At 33.8% G+C, this 13,969-nt stretch overlaps 1 protein-coding gene across 1 annotated transcript; it reads left to right on the forward strand.

Moving 5' to 3' along the window:
• The first annotated feature begins 1,663 nt into the window (after window positions 1-1,663).
• On the forward strand, window positions 1,664-6,795 carry LOC139894038 (protein EXECUTER 2, chloroplastic). The gene is made up of 11 exons (XM_071877238.1): window positions 1,664-2,064; window positions 2,561-2,677; window positions 2,754-2,819; window positions 3,075-3,181; window positions 3,378-3,459; window positions 3,740-4,432; window positions 4,784-4,910; window positions 5,364-5,515; window positions 5,606-5,680; window positions 5,797-5,889; window positions 6,397-6,795. The coding sequence occupies exons 1-11, from the start codon at window positions 1,780-1,782 to the stop codon at window positions 6,496-6,498; spliced, it is 1,899 nt and encodes a 632-aa protein (XP_071733339.1). The 5' UTR covers window positions 1,664-1,779; the 3' UTR covers window positions 6,499-6,795.
• Window positions 6,796-13,969: the final 7,174 nt, after the last annotated feature.

Genomic DNA, 13,969 nt, shown 5'->3' on the forward strand with positions numbered 1-13,969 from the left:
TCAAATGGGTCAAATGGGTTACATTGTTTTTTTACAGTTATTACATTATTTTAGTTATTATTATATATTATATATACATAAGAAATGTTAATATACATAATAAATGATATAACCATGAATGCTTTCATAAATTTTTGACGGATGAAACTTTTTGTGCTCGACCCATTTGACCCATTCACAAAACATATTAGACCCATTTCTATTTATTAATCTTCGAGTATTGATACCAATTAGACTCGTTCCTTCATTTATTTTATAGGACTCAATAGGTTGGAGAGAAACCTATTTGGATCTTTTTTTAAGTTTTGATTTACATTGTTAGGCTTAATTTTTATCAAGATCCAATTGACCTGGAAGCTTGACCCATTTGACCCGAATTTGAGTGTATAGGTCACAATTGCCAGGTCTACTCTAGAACAATTTAGTTAATTGAACGTATGTTATTATTAACTGTAATTAAGAATATAATTGATAATTAGATGCACATGAATCAAAAAGTGATGTGTAAACTTTATAGCATAAAAAACACCGCTAATTATAGTATTAACTAGTTATCGAACCCTCGCTTCGCGTCGGGGGTTCGGTTTTCAATGTATTTTATTGCGTTTAGTAAAATTATTTTGTGGCTAACGATGATGTCGTTGAAGCGCAACTCGAGTCGAACTAAAAGGTATAACCCGTGAGAGATTTAAATTAACAATATATGTGCATCTCCGCGTTTCGCTATGGAATTGTCGACTTTTAAAAATTTAACGCAAAATCAACGTGTATGAAAAGTACCCCAAATATTTAGCGTTTTTTAAAAAGCGTCCGTTTTGCGTATAGCTAGTGACATTGTGTTCCTAAAATTATTTCGAGTTTAACGATGGTGTCGGAAAAATTTAACTCGTTGCGAGCGAGAAAATATGACCCGTTGAATATTTGGGTGAAGTTTATTTAAGATTTTTTTATGAAAATGGTTATTTGACACTTTACCCCCCTGTTTGGGGGGTCGATTTGAATTTTTCAAAAAAGTGTGGGGGCGTAAAATGAAATTTAGTTAAAATTAAAAATAAAAAGGTGAAAAGTCGAAAATGCCCTTGATTACTATTCATAACTTTTGTCTGTTATAGTTGATATTAACAATAACAATATATGTGCATCTCCGCGTTTCGCTATGGAATTGTCGATTTTTAAAAATATAACGCAAAATAAATATGTATGAAAAGTACCCCAAATATTTAGCATTTTTTAAAAAACGTCCGTTTTGCGTGTAGCTAGTGAAATTGTGTTCTTGGAATTATTTCGAGTTGAACGATGGTGTCGGAAAAATTTGACTCAATGCGAGCGAGAAGGTATGGCTCTTTGAATATTTGGGTGGAGTTTATTTAAGAACTTTTAAGAAAATGATAATTTGACACTTGAACCCTCTGGGTGTCGATTAGGTGTTTCGGAAAAAGTGTGAGGACTTTGTTGTGCAAATGACAAAAAATATTGAAAAGAAAAAAATGACTATACTATTCATTTCCACTGTCTCTTTTAGAATATAGGTAAGGTATAATGTAAATAAATGTAAATTATTAAATAAAATAAATTAAATTATACAAAGGACCCCACGGTGTGCACCTTGATGTTACATATACATATAATCTGTATGTATATTATCCGGCGATTTTATCCACACCAATTATACCACTTTATCACTCCCTACGAACCCTAGAAATCATTCTCCCCCAAATAAACACACGCAGACTCGTTGATTCAACAAACACTCAGATAGTTACGATTACAAGTTAAAGTATGGCAGTTGCAAATGTTTATTGGGCTACAGGAACCTCAATCACAAATTTCCCCAAAATTAGACCTCCGTTATCTTCATCTTCCGATGTATCAATCTCTAAAAAGTCGTTCAATTTGAAATTCGTCTCGGGTTCGAATAATGTTATGAAATCATCGTCACCGGTTGATTCCGGTTGCCGGTGTACGTATTCCGATCATGCCACGTCATCGGATTGGGATTGGAATACGTGGACTCGCCATTTTTCTGAAATTGAACTCGCTGAACGTTCTGTTTCCTTACTTCAGGTAATTTTTTGTTGTTAATTTTTTGGATATTTGATTTATTTGTGGTTGACTTAGTTTGACTATGCGATTATTATCTCACATGGCTAGGATTTGGGGAATGGTAGTTTACAGTTTATTGTGATTTTAGCTGCCCATGCTTATTCACTAATTAAGCCTAATAGTATTGAAGCTATTGTGTCTTTGTGTGTGACATATTATATCAGTTTCTATTAGTATATAGTTAGTGTGAAGCTTTATATAGTTAGTAATGTTTTATAAGTGTAAAAAAGGTGCATTCTTTGAATTTGGAATGATAGCTTGTTGTTCGGATATAAATTCTTTTATTGGATATGATATTCTTTATAATTAGAACTACTTGACTTTTCACTCAATGAAATATTAAGATGATTAGCTACAGATTCACAAAACATCACCTATTAATATATGTATGATACAAGAATAAACATGTTTAAAAATTTGGCATATTCTATATTTGTTACAACGCCGTGCTTTGCAGTTTCAATTAGAAGAAGCGATAGAGAAAGAAGATTTCCAGGAAGCTTCAAAGTTAAAAACAGCTATAGCAGAAGCAACGTCAAAGGATTGTGTTGCCGAGGTTATGTCTGAGTTGAAGGTCAGATAAAAGTTGAAGAGTTAGAAGATTATTAATGTCTATGAAACCTGATGCTCATATGTTTGTTTATTTGCAGAATGCAATACGTGAAGAGCGTTATCATGATGCTTCAAAATTGTGTAAAGATACCGGAAGTGGTCTGGTAATATACATTTGGATTAGCTAGAATGTTTGTTTGTTGTTCTACTTGCTATACTCTACGGGTGGCAAAACTGGCGGTTTGGGTAATTTGTCATCTTCTGTGTAGTTTGGAATGGTACCGGTTGGCTCACAAACACTCGTATCCGATTACGTTAACAAGAACCATTTATGCCTCCTTGATTATATTTCTTACCACTTTGATTTCAAGGGATGAGTTGTTGTCATCATTTATGAGTGATCACACTAATACTTGTAGGTTGGTTGGTGGGTAGGGTACTCAAAAGATTCCGATGATCCATTTGGAAGACTTATACGCATAACTCCAGGTGTAGGAAGATTCATTGGCAAAAGTTACAACCCAAGGTATGAATACAAGGATAAGAAAGTAAAATACTAATACTATGTTTATTTAAGCAATTGGTTCACATAATATTTACGTGTTGGGCGGAGGGTCTTCCCGAAGCAGTCTTTCTTCCCTCGCATAATCGGGATTTGGCGTTGGTGTTCTTTTTGTTCACATAATATTTACCATAACAATGTTAATATTTCTTTATTGCAGACAATTAGTGTCTGCATCTCCTGGAACTCCTCTGTTTGAAATATTTGTGGTCAAAGAGAATGACGAGACGTATACTATGCAGGTATTACAAATAATTTTTTCATCGTGATTGGAAAGATGTTCTTGTATTGTATCAGTATACTTATTTCATAACGTAGGGATTACTCAAACTTATATACGCGATTGATCATGTCCGTTATAGTTTATCGGTGTTTTAAACTGATATCACTATGCCAATTGTGGCTATGTCTTATCTCTAACTGGTCGAATTGGTTATGTTTTATATACACGTGACGGCCTGTTGCACAACGTTATCATTTGGGGACTAACACATTAAATTGATCGTTGATCTATGTTGATAGGTAGTTTTCATGCAGCGAGCTAAAACAAGCAACTCAAAATCTGCATCTCCATCAAGTTCTTCATCCACAAAAGGGACATCAATGAATGATATTGAGAATTCATCTGTAATCGATGTGAAAGTGAATGAAGATAAACCTGGTAAAAATGATGAGAAAAGCATAAGTTTTGAGGGAGCCACCGAGGATGGGATAAGAAGTGTGATTAATTTTCTTAAAGACAAAATCCCCGAACTAAAAATTAAAGATTTGAAGGTTATGAAAGTTGATGTTGAAGGAGTAATGGAGAATGATACTGTGAATCAAATACTGTCAGAAGATGATGATAAAACAACTTCAGATGAAGATTCTGAAGAAGAGAATAATGATTTGGATGACCCACAGCCCGATCGGATTGTCATGGGAGCAAACAGTGATGAAACAGAAGATGGGAAAAATTTAGAAATGAAGCTTTTCGTTGGTGGAGTTTTACACACAAGAGATGATACACCCTCAAAAGATGAATTTGTACGTGTTCCTGCTGAAATAGAAGAAATGGAGAAAGATTCTTTTGTTCTTCATGTTCCTGTTAAAAGTACTGAGGAAAGCATCGCGTCTAAAGTCAAAATGGCTGCTATTTCTACTCAAGGTGTTTCTGAATTGATGCCTCCTGATGTTGCTAAGGCATTGTGGAGTTCTGATAAAGTTTCTCGAAAGGTATGACTAATTTAGAGTTCTTTCATTGGATTTGTTACTTTGATTAAGAACGGATAATTTTCATTCATCTACCATTAATTGCTCATTTTTGGTTGTGTTCTATTAAGCGGGTCACTTTTGGCTTCTTTTAAACCATTTTGTGCTAGGTTGTTTGTTTTATTTTACCCCGTTATAAGTAAAACTTATCCCAAATTGACTCATATAAATTGGGTCAAAATTGCCACCTTGATTCTTTATCCTGGTTTTTTTTGTGCTGTTTCTAAGACACTTGATTGTTTATAAATAGAGAATACGTTCTCGGAATTTTGGAGTGGTGGTACATTGTATTGATATCAATATTATGTTCTTTAGGTTTCAAGGGATGTTCGTGAAATTGTCAAGTTTGCAGTTAGTCAGGCAAAGAAGCGGGAAAAATTATCAGAGTATACAAATTTTACTCGGATAACCACATCTAGAGGGGATTTAGATCCATTTGATGGTGAGTTTCTATTTTCTTTGGTGTGATTAAATTTAAGTTTTGAAAGCTATTATATGATATTGATAATGGATACTTATAAGATAATCAGCTAAACTTAAATAGACTGCTTGAAAATAGTGTTTGGATGTGCTTCTGCTGTTTGATAAATGTTTTCTGCAAATAAATTTATAAGCTGTAGGAAAATGACTTTTTTTTTTTTTCTTTAAAAAATTGGAGACAGAGTGAAATGGAAATAAACTTCCTTAACTTTTGGCTGAACGAAAGTGACAATTAAGTTTTATTGTTGGCCTTAAGTCAGTTCTTTTGCCGCAAGTACAAAGTACAAACTTGTTATTCAAATTTGATTATTAGACATCCTAACCCCTAGATAAGCGGAACGTAATTTGTATTTTCTTTTCATCCAAACGTTAATCTAGTACATACAATCAAGATGATCATTTGATATCCATACAGGTCTTTATGTTGGTGCATTTGGCCCATATGGTACTGAGGTTGTACAATTGAAACGTAAGTATGGCAACTGGAATGGTGCAAATGATGTCGAATTCTTTGAGTATGTTGAAGCTGTGAAGGTTACAGGCGATATGAATGTACCTGCTGGCCAGGTTAGTGGCTTTTTACTTTGCATTGCTCTTTCACTTTTGTTGGTTATTGCTCATCATATGGCAAGTCTAAATTTCGTTTATATTTTTTAGGTAACGTTCCGTGCTAGAATTGCAAAAGGAGGCTACTTTTCAAACCGTGGAATGTATCCAGATGAATTGGGAGTGGTAATTTTGCATATGTCGATTCCTTTTTTGCTTGCATATTTGTACTGTTAGACGTGATATAGTTGGTACTATAGATGTGTGTTTATGATTTTATTGATTTTGATTTATTCATTTAGGTTGCTAGTTACAAAGGTCAAGGTAGAATCGCTGAATTTGGTTTCAAAAATCCAAAATGGGTCGAGGGAGAGCTTCTCCAACTCAATGGCAAGGTAATTTATATTTGAATATATTGTCCTTATGTTACTATCTGCAATGAGGAACATTAGAGGTGGCAAATGGTTGGGTCAGGCATGTTGGATAACCAGCCAAAACTGGTTCTGGTCAAACGGGCATTTTTTCGTCTTCGTCAAAAGGAGGTATTTGTTTTGTTCAAGACGGCCCAGCCCAAAGCAATCACTTTTCCAGCTCTTTTAAAATTTAAGTTTTGTACTTCATTATAGTGCGTCAAATGCGATCACTAAAATTATATTGAAATAATAATGGTCTATTTTATAAAACATAAATGGTATCCGTTGAGACTTGAGAGTACACTTTGGATGACTTTTAACTTTTTTGACGTGTTTTCGTTTGAGCTGTTCTTTTACTTGTTAGAGATAGAATATAACCTGAATCGACCTATTCATTGTTAAGTGGATCATAATGGCCATCTCTAATGAAAATGAAACAGATTTACGCATTACAAAACAACAATACTCTGATTGTATAATTTGTTACAGGGCATGGGACCATATGTCAAAGGCGCCGACCTTGGTTTTCTCTATGTAGTCCCTGAGCAAAGTTTCCTCGTGTTATTCAACCGTTTAAGACTGCCAGAGTAAGCATCGATAACACGTTGCAAGATTTTGTTAAGAGGAGATTTCGTTGTTTCTCAAAGAGGTACCGTACCCTACACACAACCTCCACCCAACAACAATGTATGTATTAAGATATCTTCTTATCCACTAGTTATAAATGTTAGCAAACATATATATTTTTCTATAGAGAATATCTGTCGCATCTGAAAATCGATCACTTAAAGCTGCATCTGCAGTGAAACTTCTGCTCGGTGTTATGTGGAATTCATGGGTTCCTTCGACGTAAATATATAGCAATTAGTGTTGCATTATTACTTATTAGATGTTTGTATCCAGATGGCCTTGGAAATTAAATTTCATAGAAAATATGGCGTTGAGGAAAGGTAGATGATGGGGTCTATACTCTTATATGTAGTCATATTCAATTAGTGTTCACGTCTTAGGTCTACTGTGTAGATGATTTGCTTTTAGGGTTGTAAGCATTAAAGCTAAAGGAACAGGTTTTGTTAAGGACAACGGCTTAAAAAAGAAAAATAAGTGGATGCTGATGTTATCTTTACTTTGACACAACAAAAAACAAATCCTGGGAATTATGTTTCAGTATAATCTTTGGGTTATGGTATAAGATTGAAGGCAAGGGTGTTACCCTGCGTTCTGTGTTTTTTTGGATTTTGCTAACGCGTGTCCTTATGGCATACATTAGGCTTATTCAATTATGTCAACATTTCCTTGATATTAACATCTGCTTTCAATATTCATTACTTCAATCTAATAATTTTTTTCTTGTTAAGGCACCTTAACGTGTGCCACTGGTCAAACATTAGCAAAACCCTCTGTTTTTATGTGTACTTATTTTCCTACCAGAAATCGTCTTAGAAACCAGAATCTGAATCATATTGTATGGTGGTGGCTTTATGAATATTATGGTTACGAAGAAGATACCATATATGTTGAAGCTTTTGTAACCAATGTAAGCTTAGATCTTAAAGGAATAGTATACTTTTCTTAAGACTTTTGTGGCTACTTCAGTAACTTTATAAGTTTTGTTAGTCCGAGAAGATGTTCAAAACCTTTGGGTTAAATACCTAGATTACGATCCAATGTTAAGAGTCATTTTATAATGAGAAGGGATCCTTACACATTGTGAACTTTATGCCACCATGTTTCAGATCATTCTTAATATTTTATGGTTAGCAATTCCATTATATTACGTAGGATAGAAATGTACTAGTTATAAGCTGCACCTCATTGTCGCACACCGTTTCGGCTTGATAATTCTTATGAGTTGTGTGTGAATGCCGATGGGGTTTTTATAGGATGTTTACGGAGTCTTAGATTTGCTTGTCAGTTCAACAAAGTTAACTCGAGTGAGATTTCTTCGTTTACCAGAAAATGAGTTACTTAAATGAATGTTGGCTTATACGAGTAGTATGTTGCGTGTAATAACTTCCATGTATGTCATATTAAATATAAAATTGTATAAAAGGAGATGATGAATATGCAGGGGCGGTTTTGTTAAGGGGCAAAGGGGGTTTTAATGTTAAAATTTTGGATATTTTATATTGACCCCAGTCCAAGAAGCTCGTAACAGCTCATAACTCGTGTATTCTTGAATTTTCTGTGACTAGATTCAAAAAAAGATAATAACTTATACGTAGTATATGAAGAATATTGTGATAGTTGTTGTTTGGGTACTCTAGGTTGCAGAGAGAAGCAATTGAAGATGAGTATTAAATACTCTAGTGGCTCAGTTGTACTTTTTATGGATATATTCGTTTTAACCCTTCATTTATAAGAAATATAATCAACTTAACCTTTAATAATCTAAAATTAACTATTTAACCCGTATTTGTTTTTATCTAACAACAAAAAACACATTTTGAATATATTGGTAATATTAACCTTTTTGTTATTTTATTCTACTTTTTTTAGCAAATTTTTTTGACCCCGTCAAAATCAAATCCTGGATCCGCCACTGTGAATATGGCATGCGTGTATATAATGCTTAGCGGTAAATTGGCATGTTTTCATTGTTGTCATCAAAGTTGTTTAGGTTTAAAGTTATTAAAATTAAAATGTGATTCACATTAGACCAATTCTATCCCAACGTCAAACTCATCCGTGAGATGAGCTCAAACTCATTCGTGAGACGAGCTGGAAAGCAGCTGACGCCGATTGAAGGATGTAACGCAGCGTCAGTTACATGCGTCTGTCACGATATCGACGAAAAGGATGGAAGCGTTGGAATAATTTCAACCAATCAAATTTTAATATAAATTATATTTTTGTTATTACTTTATTTTTTCTACTCAATTTCGAATATGATTTTATCACGTCATCCTACAAATATTTGACACAAAATTTGACCTTTTGAGTTAACAAGGTCAAATACAGTCACAGTCAAATAACCATTTTTTAGTCAAAAAGTGCACCCTCTGCCCGTGATATCACAGGCAGGGTTGGAAATGGTCTTACAATTAACCTTAAACATAAAATGAAGTTAGGCATATTGTACTTTGTATTACATACTAGTTTCCGCAAAAATACTAGTTGAATGACCCGTGAAATCGCAGGTTGTTATAAAAAAAGTATAAAATAAAACTGATCATAAAAAACTTGCATTATCTTTAATATTAGAAAAAAACGGTTATTGAGTTATGAAATTTTAAGTTGAGTGTGTTCTGCTGAAAATAAAACAGGCCTACGTGCGTGTATTGAACTCCTGCGATTTTTTTAACGGCTATTTTTTTTTGAACTCCTGCGATTTATTGGTATATAGTTAGAGTGATTGTTTTGTGGATACGGGGAACTTAATTACCAAACTTTTACAATTGGTGTCATGTCATTTAAACATAATCTATTTCAATTAACACTAAATTTCAAATAACCTATTTCAAATAAGGATATTATGGTGATGCTTCGACCGGTTGCAGCTCGTAATAAAGTGGAAGTGATGGTCTCCAAGCTCTTGTTAGCCGCTACGGTTTATTTTGTGTGGCGGGAAAGGAATTATCGGTTGTTTAAAGGGAAGATTAGATCGGATCAATGTTTGGTAGATTTAATCTTATATACGGCTCGGTTAAAGTTGCTCTAGTTGCGGTTTAGGGACTCTAGGCAGGTGGAAAGAATGAAGACTACGTGACTTATTTAAGGGTCATTTGTTTTGCTTGTCAAATATATGTTTAGTTTGGCTAGGTTTGGGGTTTGCAAGAATCTCTTTTAACATTTGTGCTCATTGTAACGATTCTTTATTATTTTTATAATATTCATCGGGGTAACCCTTTACCTAAAAATAACACTAATTTCCTTTAGCTTTTACTAATCTAATAGCACTTTATATAATGTTCATAGTAAATCTAATAGCACTTTCGAACACACCAAGTTCAAGAAACTTGATCTCTTGTTCAAATAAATTTAATAGCACGTGATCCCTTATTAACACACTACTAAATTTCAAATAACTATCTTTGTGAGACACACTCAATTATCCAATCACACATACCTAAGCTGCCTACAAAATCATTAAGCATGTCAACATAAAGCTATTGGTAAGGATGAGGCAACTTCCTTCAAGCATTGCACAAAAATGCATCTATATGAAAAAGTTAAGCCATTGATGAAGGTCAAATTTAATTTATGAGTACCATTCCAAATAGTTCAATTAACCAAATTATAAAATAGTATGAGGCAATTATGTGATAAGAGATGCATCAACATGCAAACCAAAATTGCAATTATCATGTAGATTCATAATTTTAGAGAAAACGGAGAGGATGTTTTCAAAGTGTATAAAACAACATCAACTCTAGTGTAAAGCATTTATGGTTTACACATTCTTCATTTAAGCATTTCATCGAACACATGGTACTCCCAATAAACCTGGAACAAAAAGCCACGATCTTTATGGGTTACAAATCACAACTTACAAACATTTGTTATACATTGAAAACCAAATAATCAAATTGAAAAGCACCATTTGATTATACAAAAGTACAACATACAAATCATGGTAAGTGATAGAGTGATCAAAAATACCTCTTTAAATATGATATTTATTCTCATCTTTAGAAGCTCTAGATACTACCCAACCAAACTCAAATCCTTACACCTGTCTCAAAAATTGCAAGCCAGTAACAATTGCATTTTTCTTCCTACATACAACAATGTAAACACAAATTTACTAACATAACACACAAGATACATCCATCATAAGTTTTCAAGTGCAAAGTAAACATGAACTCCTATTAAAGTTTATCATAATATACGTGAATCTGAACCTCTCTTTTAGTATTCAAATTTCAAATATGCTTTATTTGTTGATTATATTTTGATTAGAACAATAAATATATATGCTTGCTTATCCCACATTAGTGGATGGAAGAAATGAGGAGTGAAGTTCTTATATGTATTTATTTTTTTACTGTTTTTCATTGGTTGTGTTGGGTATTAGTGAGGCCATTTTTTCGAACAATTGGTATCAGAGCATCAGGTTTGGCGGGGGTTTTGGTTATAGAAAGTCAGAGTATGCTCCGTTACCGGGCCTTTGTTTGATCTTCCACATCAAAAACGAAGTTTATTGATCGTTGATATCGGCCAAAAAGTCACGTTTCTACCCCCCGATATTAAGCCAAAAAATCATAAAGTAATTGACTTTATAGAAAGATTAAGCGTTTATTTTCTTTATTAGATAGATCAAGTGATTACGAAGACAATGCAAGAAGAATTGGAGAAAACGAACTAAAAACTAAGAATCTATAGCGAAAACGGTGAAAGACAAGTTACGACCTCCAAGTCATGATCCCGAAAACATAAGAAACGACCCAGCTCCAGAGCCACACGAGAACCCTTACACGAGCTGTCCAACTCAAGCCACACGGGCTGCCATACCAAGACACACGACCAGTGCACCCGGGCTACCCAAATCACACGACCAGTGCACACGGGCTGCCCAATCCACACGGATCAAGGAAGTAAGCAACAAACCAAACAGAATTAGAATTAGTTAGAAGGATGTAAACATGGAAAAAACATTTATTGAAGCATGTCTTCAAGAAATTGCACGTAGCGGGCGAGAAGGAGGTGGTTTGAAGGCACTTTAATGGAAGAATGTTGGTCAAGTCCTAAAAGAAACCCATAAATTTGATGTTGATTATAAAAAAATGACAAATCATTTAAGCTACTTGAAGGAAAAATATCAAGCGTGGTTGAAATTTAAAAACAAAACTGGAAATGTTCACGATTCATCCACTAACGCATTTAACCTGACATAGGAAGAATGGGAGATAGAGTGCAAGTTCATTACTCATACTTGGTTTATGAAAATTACTTTTACTTGGTTTATGAGTTAATATGAATGTGGTTTACTGCTTGTGCTTTAGTGTGTGGTGTACTACCTGATATACTTTATTTACTTGATACTTAATCTATTTACACTGCGGGCAAACAAATAAGTCACATAGGACTACTCAAGCATTATACCATCTATCGGTGTTTAAAGTTATGGACCACATTCAACTACTCCTATTTTTATGACAGAAGTGCAAGTTGTTGATCCAGTGACATTTGAACAAGGTGAAGAGGAAGGTGTACAACAAATGTCAACTACGTCTCGTACTCAAGTTAAGAAAAGGAAAAAGTTAAGAAAAGGAAAAGAAATGACAATGAACATGTGTCTACTTTTGAAGCACAAATTTCGAGTGTTCTCTGTTTGGTGGCTTCAAAATATGCTAAACCCGATCAATCTACCATTGATGGTTGTTTAGCTCATTGGATGAGCTGGGATGGGAAACTGATAGTTTGTTGTATGATGCAACACTTGCCATAGTGAGGATAACCCAGCAAATAGGACAATTTGGATGAAGCTAAAAGCGAAAAGACGCAAGAATTGGGTGAAGAATATTGCACGTATTGAAGGACTATCGTTGTAAGTTAAATATATCATAATGGTGTATTGCTATTTTGGGTAAAGTTGGTTTAATGAAGGCATCGCATCAATTAGAACATGTAGTAGATTGACTTCATTTTGTTAACACTAGTATATTTTGAGCGGGTAGAATCTAAAAGAATTGCAAGCTTGTATTTTTATTGAATGCTGTATATTGGGGTCATTATCTATAAGAATGGATGGTTTATATGTGATGTTTATTAGAATGGATCATGTTTTATAAGAATGGGTGATTTATTAACTTTCATGGAGTATATTGGTCGGTATTTTGAGACAATGGAAATGCACTTTCTAATTTTAGTTAACAAAATGTGAAGATTAAAAGATACTTTGTAGTATTAGCTCTTTCATTTTACTAATGAATATGTAAAATCATACATTTGAATGCATATTTAAGATTAAAATAGTTATTTATAGTCATTCACTCAATTCATTAAGTACAAAAGTAAACAACAATTCACATTATCTTCTTACAACATATAATCTTTCATTACCCATACAGTCATCTCTATATTTATACAATTGATTAATGGAAAACAACTAAACAAGCACTTAGCCATATATTATGGGTCTTTCTAGTGAAAACTTTACTTCTATTATATAAGACAAAATGGTAAGTAAAATGTAAAGTGTAAAACTAAAAAGTTAACAAAAGATATATATATGTGACAGTTATTTTTTTCTTAAACCGTGTGTTTTTTGTTTGAACACGATTAAATTAGAAGGAAGAGACTATGTGTTAGGAGTACAAAATATGGTGTGAATTGTGCACAACACATATATAGTGAGGAACTGGTATAGATAGTATTAATACCACTTCTGATCTAATCTTAGCTTCAAAAAGCCTTTGGATCCCAAATATACACAGTAACACCGTGATATACACATGGAACCAATCCCTCTCATCCTTATTAACAAATTCCCTTACATCTTGTAACTAACTCATATGACTAATTGAATATATTCAACCATTGTTTCTTAGATTTTCTTTAGAAAAGTCAGAATATTTCATAAAACACGAAAAGGCCAAGCTTTGAGCCCAGCCCAATACAACACGATAGGGTCAACATGTCGATCCAGGAGGCCACAACACAAGACAACTAGTTGCAGAGTATGCAACTTACAGAGCCGATATACACGAGCATTCCAGTTTAATATAAACAGACACTACACGATTATTACACAAACGAACAAGAAACAGAATATGAGCTTAAACAGCGTAGACAATGGGGTCAGAAAGCCATTGATTCCATTCGATCTTCAAGGTCTTCACACGCGAGGAGATCCATTCAAACGACTTGAGTTGAATTTCCATTAAAGCGGTAGGACCATTTCAACTTTTGTTTGAGAATACTTCAAGGTTTCGGTTCCTCCAAATTAAGTACGTACACACCCATTCCAAAGCTTGCAAATTCAACACCCGATCCAAGATATCGTTTTATTGCTTTTCCCACGACATTTTTCTATTGTTCTATTACTTCTTAGATCTTGATTTTGTTCATATTCATTACATAACCATTATTACATGATCAAGTCATACACATATTCATA

Source organism: Rutidosis leptorrhynchoides, chromosome 2 (genome assembly GCF_046630445.1).
Source record: "Rutidosis leptorrhynchoides isolate AG116_Rl617_1_P2 chromosome 2, CSIRO_AGI_Rlap_v1, whole genome shotgun sequence".
NCBI classification, from domain to species: Eukaryota; Viridiplantae; Streptophyta; class Magnoliopsida; order Asterales; family Asteraceae; genus Rutidosis; species Rutidosis leptorrhynchoides.